This window comes from Pocillopora damicornis, chromosome 4 (genome assembly GCF_964200805.1).
Source record: "Pocillopora damicornis chromosome 4, jaPocDami1.2, whole genome shotgun sequence".
Taxonomy (NCBI): Eukaryota; Metazoa; Cnidaria; class Anthozoa; order Scleractinia; family Pocilloporidae; genus Pocillopora; species Pocillopora damicornis.
The window spans coordinates 2,105,096-2,127,040 of NC_142673.1; the positions used below are offsets into that span (position 1 = coordinate 2,105,096).

Below are 21,945 nucleotides of genomic sequence, written 5' to 3' on the forward strand. Positions count from 1 at the left end.
AGTTGGAAATGTTTTTAACTTCTTTTCCAGAAATGATCATGTTCATTCTGTAGCTGTACCAAAGCTTTATTGTTACATTGCACTGATGTTTATTGTTTCAGATAAAGAAGCATATTAATTCTGCATCCTTTGTTGTGTATTTCGTTCTGTCGAGAGGTCTTCACTGTTCTGCTGTAATGCCCTGTTATTTGCATTTTTTTGCCTGAAGACTTATTTCACAACTTCTGTAGCTTATAAAATTTAATTTCCGTCGGATTGGTACCTGGATCACGATGTTTTTTTTCCGTTTATTGTTCCCTTGGAAACTATTGAGTTTTTATTTCTCCAAAATTGTAGTTAACTGAACAAAGGAAACTGAAGGATCCTATTCAAGTAATTTCTTTTTGTTTTCTGATCTCCAAAACAGATAATTAACAGCATGACCCACCTGCTTTGGGTGAAAATAATAAACAAAACCAAACTGATAAAGACAAAATACCACATTTCGAACCACTTGTGTATTTCTGATTTGTTAGTTCATGATTGTTGCTTTTGCTTCCTGAAAAAAAACTATAATTCATCTGTGACGCAGGGAATGGTGAAAGATAGCGGGGGCCTTTTGCACGGGCCCCCTCTACTTTTGACAAAAAAAACAAAATCGACGAGACACCTGCAACACTTTTCGGAATAATTAAAACCATCTGTAATTAAGCACACAGTACTTTCGCCAAAACGAGACAAGGCAATGCAAGGCAGCATGCTTATTAACAAGCGTCGGTGAAAAACGCTGTCAACAGTACAAGCGGCAACGTAAAAGAACATCTTGAAGGCGGCATCCAAGGGAAAACCTTGGAAAATATCCACCAGTGTTTTCGCCCATCTGGTAAGTGTCTTCGCATAACTGTTTAATACAGCTCGGTGGCGTCGTTTGTTATACAAATCTTAACATTAGTACAAATTTACTTCGCTGTCGCAACCACTCGAAATGGATTTCCTACAGAGGTAAATCTTGAAATTCAACTTAAAGCCGCGTTGTTAGAGATATATCTCTTGTTCATTGAAAACAACAACAATATACCACCTTTCATTTTCTTTCGCTTTGTTGTTTAGTAAACCATTTTTGGAAATAAGTTTCCTTACTGTGAAAATAATCAAAATTTAAGCGGTGAGACCAGTGGAATTGCCTCATTTCTGATTCGAGTTGCGCGTGTTTTCCTCTACTTCCTCAATACCTAAAACTTCCGATTTTCAATGTTTTACCGCAATTTACCTTGTAGAATTCTTGGTTATAAAGTGTTTGTAGCCATGGAAACATTGTAGAAAATATTCCCGGCGCTTAGGTAACAAGGTTTATTTTCTAATTTAAACCCCGCCAGGATAGGCCTAAATTACTTGTTTCAAGAAGAAATGAATGTAGACTTGCGCTGTGTAAAAGATAGCCGGAGACAATGCATTTTCGCCTTGCTGTTGGCTGTAGAGCCGTAATATTGACCGTTGTCTCCATCTGCTATGCGCGGTACTTCAGCCAACTCTGATTCACTTTCTATCATCGCTTGTTTAGTTTCGTTATTGCGTGATAGTTGTGATCAGAATATAGTATCTTTTATCACAGATATAAAACGATTGATTAATGTCTTTAATTTATGAAGGGGAAGGTTCGATTCCTACCCGTAAGATCACCATCTCTAGCCGGTAAGTTTCAAACCGGTTGTCAGATATCCAGTAGCTACGGCTAAAATGCGCCTTAGCAGCAAATCTCCTCAATCATAACTTACTAGGAGTGTAAAGTAAGCTTTAAAAACAGGAAATTTAAAACTGGAATTGAGTAAACAAACTCGAAAAAACAGTGCCCATGCAAATTTTATAATAAATGCGTGGGAGCGATACTGAATACGACTCTAATTCGAATGTGGTTAAAAATTATAAATTGTTAACAATATGAAAAACAAATGTTAGAGAAAAAAGAAGAAAACTATTATTTGTAAGTCCTTGCCGTGTTATATCTCGAGAACAAGCAAGGAAATACGTCTAATATCAATGACGTATAAAAGTCATAATTCTTGTTTTATTAACATCATATTTTCCCAACCATCTCTCGTCTGGCTCTCGAATTTCTTGTGTAAATTTGATGAACATTTTCTGATGGTTGTGCACGTGCCATTTCATACAATGGCGCATAAAAACAAAGGGAACGCACCATAGTACATGATTTAGAACTCTAGTTAAATGAAAATACGAACATTTTCATAGAAACTCTCTCTGCGAAAATTAAAGTGCAAAATTGATGAGACTTCCGGCGAAATGTCTATGAAAAAATTCCCCTAATCATCACGGAACCTAAACTAATTTTATTGAACACCAGTAATAGCATACATTTTCATTTTTCTTAATGAAAGCCAAAATTTAGCTTTTTCTTTGTGTGCGCCAGAAAACTTCAACTTTTCGATCATCAGTGGACTGAAATATGATTGTACATGTTGAAATCTGATTTAATTCTAGAAAAAAAAAAATACTAAACGGAATGTTTTTTCAAGTACTTGAACGCACCCTGCAAAGAAAGACTCACGAAACAGTTGTTATGACCAATCGGTGTGTTACTCAAAGCGTAAAAAAGGCGAGGAATTGCCATATCCAATACGAAAAAAATGATTTCATGATAGAAGTGAAAGTGACAGTCGTTCAAAAGGAATAGATCAGAGGAAGTCTGCATAGAATCACTTGATTAATGATCACACCTACAGCTTAACTTTAGAGTAGGAAACTAGACTATCAGCAGAAGAGGTAACAGTGTTTTCACTAAGCTGCTTTTGATTCTTTTGAAGACGGACCTAGAAATTGTATCTTTGTGCTTTTGTTTTACCTTTTAGCACCGACCCATTACATTAAGTTGGTCGAAAGCTTCGTTTTATCTTAAAAATGAGAGAATTTATGTATTAGTAATGATTTAGATGATAAAAAGTTTTAAGAGCATTGTATCGATTTTACTAAAGATGTGATAAAGATGCATCTTATGGCTTGTCAAGCGGCTTTCTATGACCAAATGGAGATACAGCGCTCGCATTACAAACAAATCAACATTATGTAACGGTTGAGACTGCGTCTCACTATCGCCATTGACGAGACAGCTGAGAAACACTGACAATTCTATCCTCTCAGATAAAATTTTCAATTCTAAGTAGAACTGAAAATTACATAAGAGCTTCCTACTTCGGAGTATTTTGTTAGCTCTAAATTTACCTGTTTGAGGATTTTCCGTTCAGTTTTATGTTCTGCCAATCAAGTGTAACTTAAATGCCCTAGATTTAAAGGTATTTATTCCGGAGAACACATAACCGCTTTATAAGCGTTAGAGTAAAATTTTGTTCTTTCCACGACTATATTGTGATCTGAAAGAAAGTTGTATTTTTCTTTAACGCCTCTATCAATTAACAATTTTCTTCGCTCAACCTTTCTGTTGTTAGAAGGGAAGCTAACTTTTCTCCCAAATTGTGTACTGGAAACAGCACAACTTCTCAGCTGACTTTCCAGGCTAGTGAAGAACAAACCCTTAATTTGCAAGCATCACTGTCACAAGGATAGAGCGAAAATGTCTCTGATTATAAATTGTCACAGATCAACGCACTCTCACCACTCAAAAAAGGGCAACGCTTGTAAAGTAAATTATGTAACCGTTTTGACCATCAACCATTGCTTAGCCCGTCAATTACTGTTATTGCTTACTAGTAACTTAGGCGCTCGGAAACCCTTCGCAGAAGTACGCTAAGAGCTCGAATAAAGATGAAAGTATTTAGCAGAGGTTCTCATCGCTAATAACCAGCCTTGCCTTCCGTTTCTCAAGGCAATATGTGATCAACCGAAAGTGCGTTGTAGCAAAACCCCTCTTTCGTCTTCCGTGATCTAGAGGAGATATTAAAACAATAAAGAGGGACTCATAAGTGCGAACGACCTAAGATTTTTTATCACAAGCGCTAACTGACTGTACGGAAAAGGAAGTTATCACTTAATATGCACATTTTATGCCGAAGCGAATTAAGAAATATTAGAACAGAAAAAAGCAATAATAAAACTAAATAGTTTCTTCCTGTTACGATGAAAGTCGACCAGACAGAAATAGGTCTTTCTAATTACATGCCGTAAATCTCGACGGCAAAATTTCGTGATAGGTAAAATTCCAGAGCGATTCATTTAATTTCCGTCAAAATCATTATAGATTTGTATTTCAAAGGAAGAAAACTTTTCAGACGGAGTCTATTGTGCACCCAAATCTCCTAAATTAAAATAGCGCGAAGGTTGATTTGCTTAGGCTCCACAAGTAAATTGCTATCGAGGAAATGATTATCGCACGAAGTTAATATGAATAAGTAGGTTAAAGGAAGAGCACGTCTAACGAAGTTTGAAACAAAATTGGTTAACAATATACGGTAACGAAAGTCAATAACCGCGACCTAGGATTTTCATTTGCATCTCAAACAACTGTCATCGTTAACTCTGTCAAATGACAGGCGAGTAAACAAATCTTTTCTGAACATAAGCACCTGAGCTTTTGTTTGCTGTTGCCAAGGTAACGGGATCTTTAGAGAAGGGCCAGGTGGTGACGTCGTTTATAATCCATGGCGCGAACAGTGTTTGATGGAAAAAGTAAATGTTACTGCCGTGACAATTCGTTCTCTGTGTTGCATTATTTGACACAGGAGTTGTAAACAGTATGGAGGACCGAATCCATGGCGGCGAAGGCAGATATCAGAAACAACGTGGAATGGAAAAAATGACCAGACAGCTGACTGGCTGCTCATTAACTCATTAGCACAGCAAGACGACCTGACATAAGCAAGAAACCATAATGTTGGGTTACCATTACAACGTCTTTGACTACATGACACAGAAAACGTGCATACGATCGCTTGGAAGGGTACAATTCTCGCTACATTCAATTGGCTCTGGTGCGAGCGCTGGTCAAGTCCTTCTATAGGCGTAAATTGATTTTGTTTTGGATCAAGTTATAATTTAGCGAGCTTATCAAGTACAATAATGGTCTACTTCACGAACTACTCGAAAGGATACGTTGTAGAGTATGAAACTCCGTGTTTTAAAAGCTGGCTTCTACTACCAGCGGAGAATTTATGGAGTGATGGAGTTCGAGGATTTCTATACACAGTTGCCATGTTCTATTTATTTCTAGGGATCGCTATAATCGCCGATATTTTCATGAGCTCTATAGAGGTAATAACAAGTAAAAAGCGCAAAGTTACACGCTACGATTCCGAAAAGCAAGAACGCGTTGAGATCGAAGTATTTGTATGGAACGAAACCGTGGCTAATTTGACTCTTATGGCGCTGGGATCTTCCGCGCCAGAGATTCTTTTAGCTGTAGTAGAGACGGTTCAAAATCTAGGAAACGTACCGGACGCATCACAGGAGGACAAAGATGGTCTTGGTACTTTTACCATAATCGGATCAGCTTCATTTAATCTGCTTCTTATCACGGCACTATGTGTGGTAAGTGTCCCCAGCGGAACCGTAAAAAAGATTCGCGAATTGGGAGTCTTTATTGTCACTTCTGTGTGGTCGCTGTTCGCGTATGTCTGGCTGTTGGTGGTGTTGAAATGGTCCTCGCCTGACGAGATCGAGTTATGGGAAGCGTTCGTGACGCTGAGTTTTTTTCCTCTTCTTGTCATCACATCTTGGTGTCAGGATAACGGCTGGTGGTGTAAGCGAGGCAGAATTATAAGCGTTGAAAGTCCCGAGGTAAGTAGATTGATATAATTTGAATTTAAGCACATTGTCCCGTTCAATTAGTGAATACTGTTCAATACAATTACAGCGGCAATCCGGTTTCCGTGAGAATTCGCAGTACTTCAACTCTGTTTACTTTTCTACTTGTTTGTTTTCTAAATTCCTCTGTAAAAATTTCCACTGGCTATCGACGTCATTAAGCGAAATTCGTATTTTAGCGTTAACTTCAACCTTACGAAGATTAACAAATCATACACAAACGTTCACATTGTCTCTCTCCAAACAAACACACTCCTTTTCATAAACAACGTTAATTACAATGATCTGTCACTGCAACGGTTTTGTTTCACGGGATAGTACTATGTTACTCACGGAGTTAATTAATTAATTAAGACAGTTGGTGAGATAAGTAACTTTCAAAATAAGGAAGTACGTTTTACGGGGCTCAGTAAGATTGCAGTTTCTTTTGCTCGCTAACCAAGGCTGAAACATTGCTCCTATCCACATTCGATAAAAAAAAAATGCATTTTAATCTCTCTTTGACTGCTTCGTATTGATTTCGCTCAACCATTTCGAATTTTAATCATTGTGTTCATCACTTCTGCAGTTTTTCGCAAGTTTCTGGGCTTTATTTTCGATGATCACTTCTAATAATTAGGAAGTTAAGCGATACAGTTTTTTTCTTGATTTTTACTAATGAACATGAGTCACTAACTACGAGGATAGTACGCAGTATTAATTTAGAGCAACAAACCGCATCAGTTTGCTCCTTTCAATTTTAAGCCAGTGCAGTTAATCCGAGACAAAAACCAAGCGTTCACCATATTTATTTTCTGACCACATCCGAGGTAATCGGTTATCCCTGATTACATTCCAATTAAGAAGAATGTTATTAGTCACTTGTAAAAGCTTAGTTTGTTGCGATTATGACACTCTAATAACAAATACGAGTACGATGCCTACAATGAAATATGATTATGCCATCGTACAATTTTATTAGATGATGCAAAGAAGAAAACCTCATCAAAATAAAAATTTTCTTCCTATTTTTGCCCGATGTTAACAAATTTGAGTGTTTACTTACCGTTTTCTTGTTATCGTCTTCGAGTCTGGATTTTGAAACAGTACCTGTTTCGATACAACCGAAGCAGAAGTGTCTGTTAAATAATTTCCTTGCAAACAACAATAAGAATTTGTTTGCTTCGGCCTATTTCCCCGTGTGATCAGCTGAGAAACTTTTTACCGCCAAAGTTTCGCGGGAAGACTTGATAAGTACAAGTTCTACAAAAATCCACGCTCCGCGCAAGCTCCGCGCGAGGGCCGCTGATCGTTCTTTGCAAGGCTCGGCAACGGTACAGTAATGGTTTCACTGGATCACAGTTTTTGCTCGAGCCCAAGTCTTTCATATTTTTATCAAACGTTCCTTCAATATGAGTGGTACAATTGAGTGGTATAAGTTATGCTGCTCTTTTAAGCATTTAACATGCTGAACTGTTGGACACTTACGTCAGGGAGTTACAAATTTCAGCTTGTCAGTTCTTTTTGACGAAGAATGCAGGGATTGGAAATTCAGACGCTATTTGTTTCTTTGTTGTTTAGGTTCGCGTGATTGGGCTCACAGAACCTGGGAGTCCAATGATGACTCATCGTTCAATGGAACTAAGAGCTTTAGAGCAGCAAAGATTTAGGTAAGCATGAATAACATTACTCTACGTTCTAACCAAACACTCATATGGTAAATCCTCTTCACCAGTAAATTTATCTATGCTATTTTATTACTTTTTGTGTTTGTTGAAATAGAGAGTGTAATTTTCAAGAAATAAGGGCTCAAGTATTTCCTAGCATTACTTTTTACAACAAAAATCTCCTTTATGAAATAAAAATCGTGTATTGCACAGAGTTTTTACGTGAACTGAACACTCTAACCCGCTGTCTAAATGGGAAATTCAAAGGTTCGGATATACTACCCTTCCTTTTAGTATCCTTGCCAAATGCTTGTGGTAAGGAGTGTTTTATCGGTCCTAAATTTCCCTACAAGAGAAAGAAAGGCCGTTTGCTAGCTATCAAAGTCTAGTATTCATACTAAACACTCCACTTTTATGTATCATATGTCAATTCCAAGTGGCCTAATATTAAATATACTTACACTTTTGTTTCAAAGTGAAAATGAGTTGAATGGAAGCAAGGATAGAATAAGGTTAGTGTAATATTGACAATATTATTTTTGTATTTTTATTGTTATTTAGGTTTTATATCACAAGCCAAGCAAATCATATTTTGTTTTCACAAAATATATCTGAAATTAAAGTGCAATTGTTATCACATATTTAGTGGACATAAGGGAGCATTCAATATTCATTTCCTGGGAGGTGGGGGAGGGAGGGAGGGAGGGAGGGTTGAGGGATTTGGGGGGAACCACATCATTTTTTAGGGGGGTTGTAGTAAGGATCAGTTGTGTCCAACAGAGTGCAAAGTGGGAACTACAGAAAATTGACTGTCAATTAACTACTAATGCATATGGGGGGAGGGGGGGGAGTCATGGGAATTACAGAACCTTATGGGTGGATCAGGTAAATTTTATTGTGACACAATACAAAATCCTCTGACCTTCCTTCCTCCTTCTCCCCCCCCCCCCTTCCAAGCAATAAACAACAATGGTTTCTAGGCATTATCTTTCCAGGTGGCTTCTGCATTTGTTTCAACAGTAACATGATTTTTATTTAGGTAATTTATTTAGAACATCATTTAATTTGAGCTTTCTTTGTTTGTTGGATTAAGATATACTGTATGTTGAAGGATAAATTTAGAATAGGAATCCAACTGGTTTGTGAAACCCTCATGACCTTGAAGTTTCTTTAAAGAAATGTAATCATTCTGCAGATCTTGTCAAGGTGAAGGTCAACATTTTCTTACCAATCAAACTTCTTCATTGTTTCTAGGGGTGTCGTGAATTTGTGGAAAGAATCAAATCCTGATTATAATGACAATAAAACAGTAGCTGATGTTGCCTTGGCCCTGAAGCAGTTTAAACAGATGACCCAGCAACCACAAAACAGTGCTTCAACCAGAGCACGGTAATATTATTGTACTATAAATGTTTGTTTGAGCATTGATGTTCTTCTGTTTGAAAAACAAAGGGATTTTCACACTTTCAATTGCTTATTTGATGTTTTTCCCACTATTGATTTTTCTTTGGGGAGAAGTGTGGTTGGTTTTTAGAAAGGAGCCCTAATTTTGAGGTTCTGATACAGGCACAGGATTTGTTGCTCAGAACTGGTTGCTGGTGAAATGAAAAAGCAGTTGTTTGGTAAAGCACAACAGACACTTCTTAGGTTATACAATGACAATTGTTTGATATTGAAAGCTATATTCGAGTTTCCTTACTTGAAATTTCAGCCAGCAGCCTAATTTCTTAGTTTCAACACTGCAGGCTTTGGTTAGTTATTGCTTTAGTGGGGCTATTGGGTGGTACAATAAACACTCATTGAGTGTCTTTCCAGTCAGAGGTAATGGTCATGTAATGGCTACTCATTGGGAAAGCAATGAAGCAGGTTACTTCCAAGTTTTGTCAGCCAAAACTGGCAATGGACTGTCATCCTTTGTGGCTAAAGACTTAACCTCTTAACTTATTTGATTTATTTACAGCTTTCGACATGCTGCATTACGCAGCATCACAAGACAGAAACCTGGTATAAAAGAACCTGTTAAGGACCAGGAGGAACAATTAAATATGCTATCAAAATCTCTTTATGGGTCTAGAGTTTTTGGTGGAGGTAACTTAACAGTATGCATATCCCATGCCCTTCTCAATAAAAATGCCTTATTTATTAAGTGTAATATATGATGATTTTTAAGGTGGGTTCTAGTATATCTTATTTTGTAGTCAGTTAATTTTGAGAACATTTCAGAAATGATGATGTAAATGAAGATGGTAATTTTTTTTTGCAGAATCATTTCCAGCTTAATGTGAGAGTTGTGTGCTTTTACCATTTTAAAAATGGAAATCTACCCTTGTAACTCCAATCAGAATTATAGAAGGGCCAATCCAAGATTGCTAATATTTAATTTCATGTGACAAGTTTTCCTTACAAATTTACCACATTTTGCCTTAATATATATATCACAGGATTTTGTTGCTATCATCATTTGTCGTGTCACCCACAACCTAATCATGTATGAGGAATTCTGGTTTGATGGACAGCATTCTGTTCTCTAAGTTGATGTTTAGTTAAATTTTTACTTTCAGATGAAAAAACCTTTAGCTTCAGTTCAGCATCATATTCAGTTGTAAAAAGTGCAAAGAAACTAACTATAGAAGTGCAACTCAGTCAAAGGATAGCAAGGTTTGCGCAATATCCAAATCAGTGAGAATTTCTTGTTTACGTAAGCTCTACTGATTTTATTTTTCAAGTTGACTTTTACTTATGTAACTCCCAAATTTGTAATTATAACAGTAGTTTTCCTTTCAACAGATCACCTTGTGTTCCACGTAAAAAACTTCAATTATCAGCTCCTTATGACCCATCAACACCCATTGTTAATGGCAAATGGGAACAGCTTGCAGTTCCAATCATCAAAGCTGATTTTCCGGTTTGTTTTTGGTTTGTTTTTTTCTCATGAATTACCAAAAAGCTAGTAGTAACTTTAGTCTTCCTTCTCCTTAAACATCCTCTATTATTCATGGTTTTGATAACCAAATGAATAGTATTACCATCATGATAATGGTTTCTGCATTTGATATTCATCAGTTATCTGTAAAATGTATTTAACATTGCCCACTTTTAACAGGAAAGTAATGGTGTCCCTTTGTCAAATCCAAAAATAAATGGAGATTTACCAGCAAGGGAGAGTGTATACAACATACGAGATGCTGTGTCCACACAGAACAATGGTGAATTTCAACTTTCAGAGGATTCTGCCCAGTCACAAGCTACAACATTTTATGTGGATTACGAGACTCGTGATGGAAGTGCTAAACATGGAAAGGACTACCATAATTTAAAAGGCACATTGGTGAGTGTAATAATAGTCTTACAAATCCTTCAATTTCAACTGCATGAAATCCAGGGCCAACTCAAGAGGCACCACTGACCAACGTACATTTTCTCAAGTTTGACTTTGCCTACATGTTAGGCAAAGAATAAATATGAAACAAAGCTGATTTGATAATGAATCCTTTCTGAATTTTTCACCTGAGGATGGATTTCATGTCATTTGGATGCCCAGGTAAAATGTTAGGCGGGATATAGGCGGGATCCCGGCAATCCCACCCAGGATCCCAGGTGGGAATGGCGGGATCCCGCCTTAGGTGGTGGGATCCCACCTTTCCCACCTGGGATGAAAATTTGATCCCACCTGGGATCCCGTATTTAATGCGGGATTCCTGCATCTCACCCAGGATCCCAGGTGGGAATGGTGGGATCCCGCCTTAGGTGGTGGGATCCCACCTTTCCCACCTGGGATGAAAATTTGATCCCACCTGGGATCCCGTATTTAATGCGGGATTCCTGCATCCCACCCAGGATCTTAGGTGGGACTTATGCATTCTAGTCGGGATCCTGGTCGGGAGTTACATATCCCACCTGGGATTCTTTATTCCACCCACGAAAATATTGTTTTGCTGTTTTCATTCTTACAAAACATTTTTGTGAGAGTTCCAATACTTATGGATCATCCACACACTCCGCAAACATTTGGCATGCAGACAAGACAGAGGTGGTCACTGTTCCCTTCGAGAAAATACACCTTTTAAATGACTTCTTCGATTTGCTTTATTTGAAACTCTGATCTGAAAATATTTTTAAAACAAGACTTGTTAGTAGTGAGAAGTACAAACCAAGTTTCTTTTCATAACTTAATTTCTTAAATGTCCCAATCACTGGACCTCCTTAAAAATGTTACTTCTTTATATTTTTGGTGCAAAATACAATTCCTTCTTTACATACAAATGAAAATTACAAGTCACAGTTCCAGTTCAATAATAACAGCTCTAAAGTTTACTTGTTGTTCTTCTCTGAGTCAGCGATCAACAAAATTATTCTATACCTTGTAGGTCTGATATAAAATTTTACTTGTAGTATAAAATGACAACCTTGTATCTTCGTCCTCTCCACCCCTTTCCAAGCTCGGGAACGCTTCGGACTGTGCATAACCATTTGCAGACGAGAATTCCAATGCACCTCTGTAATCGCATGTAGTTGCTTCTGTCTCTTGTGCAAATGTTTTCTCCGTTATGAGACGCACTTGACTCTGTTGGCACCACTGCTAGTTCATTGGAAAGACCGACTGAGGAATCGAGATGGCTAGCTGTGTTGGAACGTGTTGATGAACGCTTGTTGTGGTCAAGCCTTGTTGATTTGGGTACTGGTACACTGGGATCATCTAGGTATCTCTTATACTTCCTAATGTGATTGGCTTGTGTTGTTTCTCACCTTCGCCGTGAACATAACTCAAGTGGGTTTCGAGTCTTTCTTTCCTCGAAAACTTTCGGCCACAAATCGTGCATTCTTGTTCGATTCTTGTCGATTATTTCTACATAGAGTGAATTCACATCATTATTTATGTCATCATCAAAACATGAATCCAAGGTATCCACCATCCAAGAGAGGAGAACCGGTCAGAAGAGACAGAATAATGTTGCGCGCTTCTCTTGAGACTGCAATAGGTCAAGCCAGCGGATTCTCTTTGGTGAAAGGTTCACGTGATCATGCCCGTGATCGGAAACAAAGACAACTCCATTTGGCGCTCATCTTTGAATGTACTTTTCATCGGTTAACCGCTCTTGCTTCAAGTTGTTTCTTTTCTCAACTGTTTTGCTTAATATAACACTTCTAAAAATGGGTTTAATTGTGGTTCAATGGGAAAACGAGGAAAGCGTGAGTGTTTTAAATGAAAAGAAAGTCGTTGGCGCCGTGGAATTAAAAGAAGGGACAATTAACAGTTGACATATCGACTGGTTCAAACAACGATCGAGTGGCCATTTAAAGCTAGGATTTTTAGAAGTTTGTGGTGAGTACAAATTGCCATATTCGTTACGTGATTAAAATCTTATCAAAGAATAGAAATAACGGCTTGAATTAAGCTTACCTAACGCTCAGCGCAACTGAAACTCAAATAATTCTGAGAATCGAATTGGTCACTTGCACGCTGCAGTTTCCTAAGCTTACACTTTACAATGAAATAAATCTATGAGTAAGGTTTCAAGATTACTTTAGTCACATTTGGGAACATTCTGATCTTGCTTTGCTTAGAAAAATTCGACTGAAGAGAGAGCAAACTTTCAATCAGTACCTTTGTCAAAATTTTGATAACATGAATTATTGAGGTTTTGTCTTTCTTCTATTCTTTGATACACAACAGCCAATTTTTTAAACGTTGAGCCTTATTACACTGTAGATGGTCTGCTTAAATGATGAAGAAAAAGTAATATGCTGAGTTGTGCTGTTATTCTTTGAAAATGTTCGGTTAAGAAATTTGTTAATGAAACAAGTCAAACACATGCTGGTTCATTGCAAATAAATTATGAGATCTTTATCACATATAGTCTGTGTATTCATTTACTGTTGGAATCATGATCAACAGCTTGGTAAGACAGTGGGATCCCATTGGAGGTGTTAGTATGTTCTATAGCTAGTTGGAAAGTTTTGGACCCTCAGTGGATTGATGGGGTCTATGGCTCACCTAGAAAATTTTATCCTCCTAATTTTACGGATTAGGTTACAAAAGGAATTGATAAGATATCCTATCTGGTACATTTCATAAATCTGTGGTCTCCAGTGATAAACAGGATCGCTCAAGGGATTTTTCTGAAAGTGGGAAGCCATCTGTAATTTTATGCAGGGTCTAAACTGGGATTGGCAGGATCCCAGATGCAATCCCACCTGGGATATGATTTCCCAGGTGGGAAACTATCTGAAATTTGAGGCAGGATCCCGAGAGGGATTGGTGGGATTCTAGGTTTAATCCTGCCCGGGATGTGCTTTCCCAGGTGGGATGCTATTAGGAATTTAAGGCGGGATCCCAACTTCAATTGGCGGGATCCCAGGTGGGATCCCATGCAGGATGTTCCGTAATCCCAGGTGGGATCCCATGCGGGATGTTCCATAATCCCTGGTGGGATCCCATGTGGGATGTTCCATAATCCCAGGTGGGATCCCATGCTGGATGTTCCAAAATCCCAGGTGGGATCCCATGCGGGATGTTTCATAATCCCAGGTGGGATCCCATGCGGGATGTTCCATAATCCCAGGTGGGATCCCATGCGGGATGTTCCATAATCCCAGGTGGGATCCCATGTGGGATGTTCCATAATCCCACCCGGGATCCCACCTGAAAAAGGTGGGATCCCACCCGGGACACACCTGGGATCCCAGATGGGATTGGTGGGATCCCACCTTATATTTTTACCTGGGTGTCAAAGGAATTTTGAAGACAGAGGCAGCTAATGTTAAAACTTTGTTTTAGATTTTTACCTGACTTTTAATACCTTATTAAAAGTGACAGATATTATCACAGTTATTATTATTATTATTATTATTATTATTATTTTAACATAATATTTTCCCAGCTCTTAACCTTTAAAGTTCCTGTTGTACATTGTTTCGTTTCATCGCCATAGTTATAAAATTTTGTTTTCATTCTTCTTTTTTTGAGGGCCTTTTTTCATGTTGTTTTGGTGTGTTTTTCAGACATTTTGTCCAGGAGAAACCAAGAAGACATTAACAATTACAATAGTCCATCATGATGGATATGCATTGGAAAAAGACTTCTATATACTGTTAAAGAATCCTGTAGGAACTGCTGAATTGGGAGAACCAAACTTGGCAAGGATCACAATAATAGACGATGATGGTAATGTCAAAGTTCATTGTTAAGTTGATTTAATCTATATCTTTCATTGGAAGTGCAGTCAAACTTCAGATAAGAGAAGACACACCCTTGTAACCAGAGAAAGGCTATCTACTGTGGGAATTTTAATGTGTGAAAATAAACAATATTTGAAATAATTCTAAGAATTGAACAATAGATATGTACAGTATATGAAACACTTTTTCTGTGGCTTGAATGCAGTCTTGTGTTATCTTTCAGAGCCTGGTGAATTCTCCTTTGAAAAAGCAAGTTATTATGCAAATGTAGTAACTGGTGATGTCAGTTGCACCATAATTAGAAGGAAAGGTTGTGATGGCACAGTCACACTGACTTACAACACCATGTAAGTGCTGTCAGTAGTGAAAAAAAAAACAAAACAAAACAAATACACTAAGGGCTCATTATTTATACAATGTCTAACCCAAACCATGGTTTTACATAATCAGTGGGTCTCAGGCTTTATCTATAATAGGACTGATTTAATTGTCAATAATGATGATAAATGTCCTTCCACCATTTGCTTTTGGCCCTCTTGATACTGTTCACAAAAATGAATATTCAGATGGATTGTTTAGGATGAAGTTTTGTTAAACCTTTGTTTAAACGGTTGACCTTTGTTTAGATAATCCCATCTTAATCTCCTCAATCTGCATATCCTCCCATATCCTCTCTCTTTCATTATCTGGTAATTCAGCCGTGTAGTATGATACAGTCAGGTGACTAAAATCCACCTCAGCATACATTCATCTGATCCGATGGTATGTTGTTTGTGTAGGAATGGTACAGGCAGTGGTGGGACAGAACAGGAACTTGAACAGAAGAAGTGTGATTATGAACAGGCAGTTGGCGGAAAGTTGTATTTTCAACATGGTGAAACATCCAAGCAACTAATAATAAGAGTGAATCCTGACTGTAAGGTAATTGATAATTGGAGGAAGGTGGTCATTGCTTAGAGAACAATTTTAAATTGAGTGTCAAAAGTAATCCAGGGCTGCTGTGATTTTGCTTTGTTTCACTCTGTGATTGGTCCAGAAAACTTGTGCCACTCTCTCAACCAATCAGATTCAAAACCAAGACTAATGAAAGTTGGTCATTTGTGTTTTTTCGCATTTCAGATAGTTTACCTGTTTCACTTTGGGTTCTTAATGGCTCCATTTCATATTTTCCTAACTTCTGATTGGCTGTCATGATTACTTTGGTTTTGGTGTGAAAACACTCCATTGAAATGCATTCTGTGATCATTATGTTGGTTAAATTGATTCAATAAATGTCGACTTATGAGTGAAGGGAGGAGGAATATCCATTGTAAGGATTACAGTTCTGAATTGTCTTGCACATTATATAAAGTATGTGACAATTAAGTTGCTCATGATGTTTTTCATTCTAAAACCATTGCAGAACTGCCCTTTTCTGTAAATTAGGTAATATCATAAACTTTTAGTAATATATCAGTGTGCCTAGTGAATAATCTTCTATCAAGGCATAGTTTATCTTTAACAGTGATTGAATTGTACACTGTTTTATCAAACTTACAGTATAGCAGAATGCAGTAGAACAGAAATGTTGAATGGAAAAATTAAAAAATTTAAGATGACAGATACTGCCTTAAAGTATAGAGACACTAAGCTGGGGGCTAACAGAAGAAATAAGATAATAAAGAAATAAGGCCAATTTTAACATTTTCCATTTTGTTCCACTTTCTCTGTAGAATAAAAACTTTATTGTGTTATTGAGTGATAAAAGCCCTGGTGCTAAAATAGGACAGAAAAGTGCAGCAGTTATAAACATTACAAATGGTAAGCTTCTTTAAAAAACATGTGTTGCAAGTTGCTTAGTCGTTAAACCCAAGAAAAGTGTTAGTTGCTTAGTCTATAAACTCAAGAAAATTGCTTGATAATTAGGAAGCCACTTGTCCAAAAGTTGTTGTATTGGTAGCTCAGACCAGGGGGGGGGGGGGGGGAGATAGATTGGCTGATATCCATGAATGTTTCAACTGATTTGATTTAATTTGTAACGTTATTAATTTACCTTGCATAACTAGTAAAAGCAAATGGCATCATGAAAATGCCTTTTGAATCACATACAGTCCCAGCTTACTTTGTATCACGACAATCATTATTATCATCATTGTTACCATCACAAACAGAAAAGACACCTTTAAGACATAGCTTGGCATAGCAGGGTACTGGATGTGTGTCTTAGTATTGATACTATTTTCATATTCAGATTTGAATTCACTTTCAATTTTGATTTGCATCTTAGATGTTGATAACATTGTGGAGCGAGTTGCCAACATTATGACAGCAGAAGATGAACAAAGTTTGACCAAAAGTTGGAGAACACAATTTGAAGAGTAAGTGCTGAATATTTCACTCTAAACATTTCTCCTGGACTGCTACAATTTTTAAATTTATTTCTGTGTAACGAGAATGTTCCAAAGTTGTTTTATCCTTCAAACACCATTTTAAATTTTCACATCAGGGCAATGGTTATTCAGGGGGAGGAGGATGATGAAGGAAACACAGAACCACTCAGCATTATGGACTTTGTCCTTCATTTTCTCACATTTTTCTGGAAAGTGCTATTCGCCTTCATTCCTCCAAGGTAACTCCTTTGTTTTCTATTTTTACATTGATATGTTGCTTTTGCAGACTTTCACCACAATCATGCTCTTTTATGTGTTTGAGAGAAGAGAATGAAAGAGACACAAGACCTAAACTTAATCTGACCTTTAACTCTAAGAAGTGATTAACTTACATGTATAACTTCTCCCAATAATATCCATATATTATCCACCAAACGGGTAATGAGAATACTCACGGTTATCAGGTAGAAGTTGTCACCTTGATCCAATGCCCAATTCTCATAACTAGTCTACAAGGAAATGTTAAGCAGTAAGAGAGGAGAATTTACAATCAGATCTTGGGAGGTAAATGGTTAAGCATTACAGCTTGGAAAACCTCAGTAGATGTAGACAATAATTGTTTGCTGTTTTTTTGTTTGTTTAGGAACTGTTGTGGTGGATGGCCAGCATTTTTCATGTCTTTGTTAGTTATAGCGGGACTGACTGCATTGGTAGAACAGGTATGTTTGATCCACAAACTCTCAATATTTAATGAATAAATTGATAAAGAGATATATATATTAATAAGTAAAAAAATAACTATTTTTTACTGACAACAGTAACTACATGTAATTGTATTTTAAATCAGCTGGTCATTAGTAGGTTTTTCTTGCACATGTTCATATCAAGTTAGCCAAGAGTTTATTTTCATGTTGTTTTACAGCTTGGCAAACTCCTGGGTTGTGCCATAGGACTTAAGAACAGTGTTACAGGAATCACTATCATAGCAATTGGTACTAGCTTACCTGATACCTTTGCCAGCCGCTCTGCTGCATTGCAAGACATTGGAGCAGATGCCTCAATTGGGAATATCACGGGTTTGTGCAACTGCTACAGTCATTATCTGATCATGTCACTGTGCTGGCTTATTTTCCATGAGATTGACTTTATTGTCACTTAAAGTAACAGCAGTTGTATTTAGTTTCCACAATTTTAAGTACTGAAGTGAGGACTGGAGACACTGTTAATGTTGACTGAACATAATAGTGATTAATTAAACTTTTGACATGTTTGAATGTGAACTTGATTTTTTGTTTAGAGGTTCTTAATGCTTGGTGTTATTGGATTTTAGTGCAATATTAAAACTTTTATCATTTAGAAAATATTAATGAATGTGTAATAAATTGTGTATATCAGCAGCTTGAAGCACATAGTTTCCTCAAGCTTTGTTTCAAAAAACAGAATTGTTAGCTTAGAACTTGATGTATTTAGACAAACATCAATTTCCAACCTGTTGAAGCTTACTATGCATGCACAATTAACCATAAAAAACTGTGACATGATGTTTTTTCAAAAATTTGAATTTTGTTGTTTTTTGATTAAAAACCAGTGATTTTTGTAGTATAATAGTTCAGTCACAAATCAAGTATAAATATGATAAAAATGTTCTTCAGACAGAGTTTTAAAAAATCTTTTCCACAGACATTTACACAATATATTGATCATGTCTAGTTATATGATACCTTTGTTGTTTGCAGGGAGTAACAGTGTGAATGTGTTTCTCGGTCTTGGGTTGCCATGGGTGATATCAACTTGTTATCATGCAGTAAAGAAGACAAAGTATATTGTGTACAGTGGTAATCTAACTTTCTCTGTGCTGGTCTTCACAACTTTTGGACTCATTTGCCTTGCAACCCTTGTCATTAGAAGAATGGTGAGCTGATTGTTATGCAGAATTTAATTATTGTGAGAAATGTACTTTCCTGTGGAAACTATTTAATTACATGATTTTTTTTTTCATGAAATAATGAATTTTGACTGCTGAGGTATATTGGTAAGTTTCTGGGTCAATACAATGTTACTGTGTGCGTGTAATTAGAGAAAAAATGTTTGGATTAAATCTTTTTTAAGAGAAATATTTATTCTATAAATTGTATCTTTGTTGCTTTCACTTGTAAGTTATTTCTGTTTACTTTTGCTTTAATTTTCAGATTTTTGGAGGAGAGCTTGGTGGTCCTGCAACATCAAAACACATGACTGGGTTCTTCTTGGTTTTCTTGTGGTGTTGTTATGTTGTGGTATCAGCACTTGTGGCATATGACATCATTCCTGTTGGTCTTTGACACCTTTAGCACAAACACTTATTTATGGAGTTGCTTCACCACATTGTGTGGACAATCAAATTGAAATTGTTCTGATTTGTCAAATTACTTAAGAAGAATGGCAACATGACTAATATTGGAGACGGAGACTAATATTGAACCACCAAGGAACAAAAATCTGAGCAACTGTGTTGAACCCATCTGGCTACGTGTCAATATCTACCGCACATAGGGGAAAATATTGGTGGACTCTGTGGCTTTGGATGGAGTTGTTTTAAGTTACAGAGTTGTGTGTGAAAGGGTCAAATACAATTGGGTGTATCTCAGAGAAAATGCCTTTGTTGCTGGAAATACCAGGTTGGAAAGATTTGGGTTTGTGAATGCCTTAACTTGGCAGAAATAATTCAATTGTATTTTCCCTGTGTTCCAGGGCAGTGTGATCAAAATGAGTGAAAGGATTACCCTTTTAAAGGACACAGACATTGAAGCAAAATCTAGGCCATAGGCTTCTGGTCAGAATTGTGACCTGTTCTAAGGCCAATGTGTAAATTGGATTTTGCAGTTTAACTAGGGACAGAAGCACTACAACAGTCTAAAAATTCCAAGTCTTCAAGAAAATAAAGCCATCCATTGCCATAACTAAGCCTGGTTTGATACAGAATCAACTGTGAGGCCTGAATGTGACACAAAAAGGAGGTTTTATATGTCTAGAAATAGAGTCATATTTATGAGGAAGTCTTGTGCTTAGCTTTAATTTGAAATTGAGAGATTTTTAGAAAGGAGATGGCTTCAGTTGAAGATTGCCATTGCATGATGCATGATTCTTAATAGTGAGGTGGCAAAATTATTTTCAAACACAACAGGACCCACCTCTGTTTATGAAATCTGTTCCAACAGAGGAGAGAACACCTGAGATCACAATAGCTCTTATTCAAGTTGTCAGTTTGAATCTGCTAGTAATTCTTGACATGCAATATAAGATTTACATTATAAAATAATTTATCAACAGATTATTGTAAATATATTGTTTGTTGTAAATAGTACTTTACTGCAGAAACAGAGTGGATGTAATTTATTTCCATTATTGCAGTCTGTAGGCCAAATAATAAAAGCTTGCTTCGGTGTGTCAGTATTATTTTGTACAAATGTTACAAATTTACTAATAAAATTGAACTGTAGATGGAAAAAGATGAACTCTTGCCAAAGACAAACTTTGAAACATAAATAAGTTAGCAAGTCTCTCAAAGCCAATAGCTAAGGCAGATGACACAGAATCAATGTTTGATAATTATCAATATCATGCAAAAGCCAAATTCAAAAATTGTTTTGTTATATGTCCTTTAAACAATTACCAAAAGAAGACCCTTCCTCCAAGTTCTCATGTCACCAGAAACAGAGACAAACACCAGTACTATAGACAATAAGTTAGGTTTTTATTTACAATTATAACTTTAAGAAACCAAAGGAAAAGTGTACAAAGGTTTTGGAGTCCTTATAAACATATTAGTATAAAAAATAAGTTATAAGTACAAATACAGAATTCTATCAGAATCAATAACAGTCTTGGTCAAAAGGAAAGAGGTCATAGATTCAGATCCAAAGATTGAATGTTCTAATGATAAATAAATCCCCACCAGTGATCATTTAGTTAATCAAAACTTCAGGAGATATGTCCTAGCAGGACAATGTGCATGACTCAAGAAGGAAGGAAAGCACTTGGACCAAACTCATCTGTCTGAACTGTACGCATCCTTTGAAAATGAAAGGTGACTGCTGTACTTTTTGTTGTGGATATGAATTAACTAGTTGGGTGTTCCCTAAAATTTTGTACGCTGTTATTGGTAATAAAAGTAATAACACTTAATGTTATGATTCTGTCCATAATCATACCGTCCAATGATAGTCAAATTGCACACCCACTTTTTGATCTCCGGATTCTGTTATTCATGCTAGTCAGCCACTCACTGCCTGCTAAATTGCAATCAAAATAAATGTGAAATATTACTACCTGAAACATTTGGACTTTATATTAGTTATTGTTCACAACATAACTGATTCCCATAATATAGTTTACATTCTGATAAACTTAAATCTACAATAAATGAATGTTACTATGAATAAATGATAATCTTAATTAAGTCTTTGGTTTAAGAAAATTGATACAAAATTTTACAGAAACAGACTGAAACAAACTAGTGTTAAAATAGTAACTAGTAAGAGATACATTTCATATTATATAGCATGATATGGCTGAAAATATCCTTTTTTCTCAATTTAAATCCATTTCAGATCTAGATAAACTTTTTAATAGTTGAATGATGAAAAAAGTTATAAGTTTAAACTTAGAAATACTTGTAACAACTTCCCATTAGATTGGCAATAATAATATTAAATTCAATATAGAAGGCAGAGGATTCTGTGACAGCATCAGGCTATCTCATTTGAGAAATTTCATCTTTAAGCCACTTGGCAATCTTGCTGAGATTCAACATAAAAATATTGACCAAATATTTGATAATGAATAAAAGGAAAGCTGTATGGTAATGATGTTAGTTATGTTCTAAAATAATGACTTTTCTGCCTAAACAACCCATCAAATCTGACATATTCTTTCTTGATAAATACACTTGTTTTAGCAGTAGTGACTAACCTCCAAAAATGTTAAAGAATTATATTATTTAAATAATAACAAATAAATAG

General features: G+C 36.4%; 1 protein-coding gene across 2 annotated transcripts; it reads left to right on the forward strand.

The window, feature by feature from the left end:
* Nucleotides 1-687: 687 nt before the first annotated feature.
* Nucleotides 688-20,433, forward strand: LOC113681612 (sodium/calcium exchanger 2). 2 transcript variants are annotated; one of them, XM_089203400.1, is made up of 19 exons: nt 688-862; nt 4,671-5,724; nt 7,312-7,400; nt 7,874-7,909; nt 8,652-8,786; nt 9,358-9,485; nt 9,959-10,055; nt 10,185-10,302; nt 10,501-10,725; nt 14,400-14,562; nt 14,800-14,923; nt 15,356-15,497; nt 16,289-16,376; nt 16,843-16,933; nt 17,062-17,184; nt 17,589-17,664; nt 17,868-18,021; nt 18,682-18,857; nt 19,135-20,433. In XM_089203400.1, exons 2-19 carry the CDS (start codon nt 5,008-5,010, stop codon nt 19,264-19,266), a joined length of 2,814 nt encoding a protein of 937 aa, XP_089059526.1. In that variant the 5' UTR covers nt 688-862; nt 4,671-5,007; the 3' UTR covers nt 19,267-20,433. The 2 variants fall into 2 exon arrangements, with proteins under 2 accessions (XP_089059526.1, XP_089059525.1); XM_089203399.1 differs by lacking the exon at nt 688-862 and having other exon boundaries at nt 4,546-5,724.
* The last annotated feature ends 1,512 nt before the right edge of the window (nt 20,434-21,945 follow it).

Bases quoted from the DNA above. Each gene is read 5' to 3' on its own strand.
- LOC113681612 (XM_089203400.1), top strand. From the start codon at position 5,008: ATGGTCTACTTCACGAACTACTCGAAAGGATACGTTGTAGAGTATGAA. The intron at 9,486-9,958 runs GTAACTTAACAG...TTTTACTTTCAG, and splicing joins GTCTAGAGTTTTTGGTGGAG to ATGAAAAAACCTTTAGCTTC. The intron at 16,377-16,842 runs GTAAGCTTCTTT...TTTGCATCTTAG, and splicing joins AGTTATAAACATTACAAATG to ATGTTGATAACATTGTGGAG.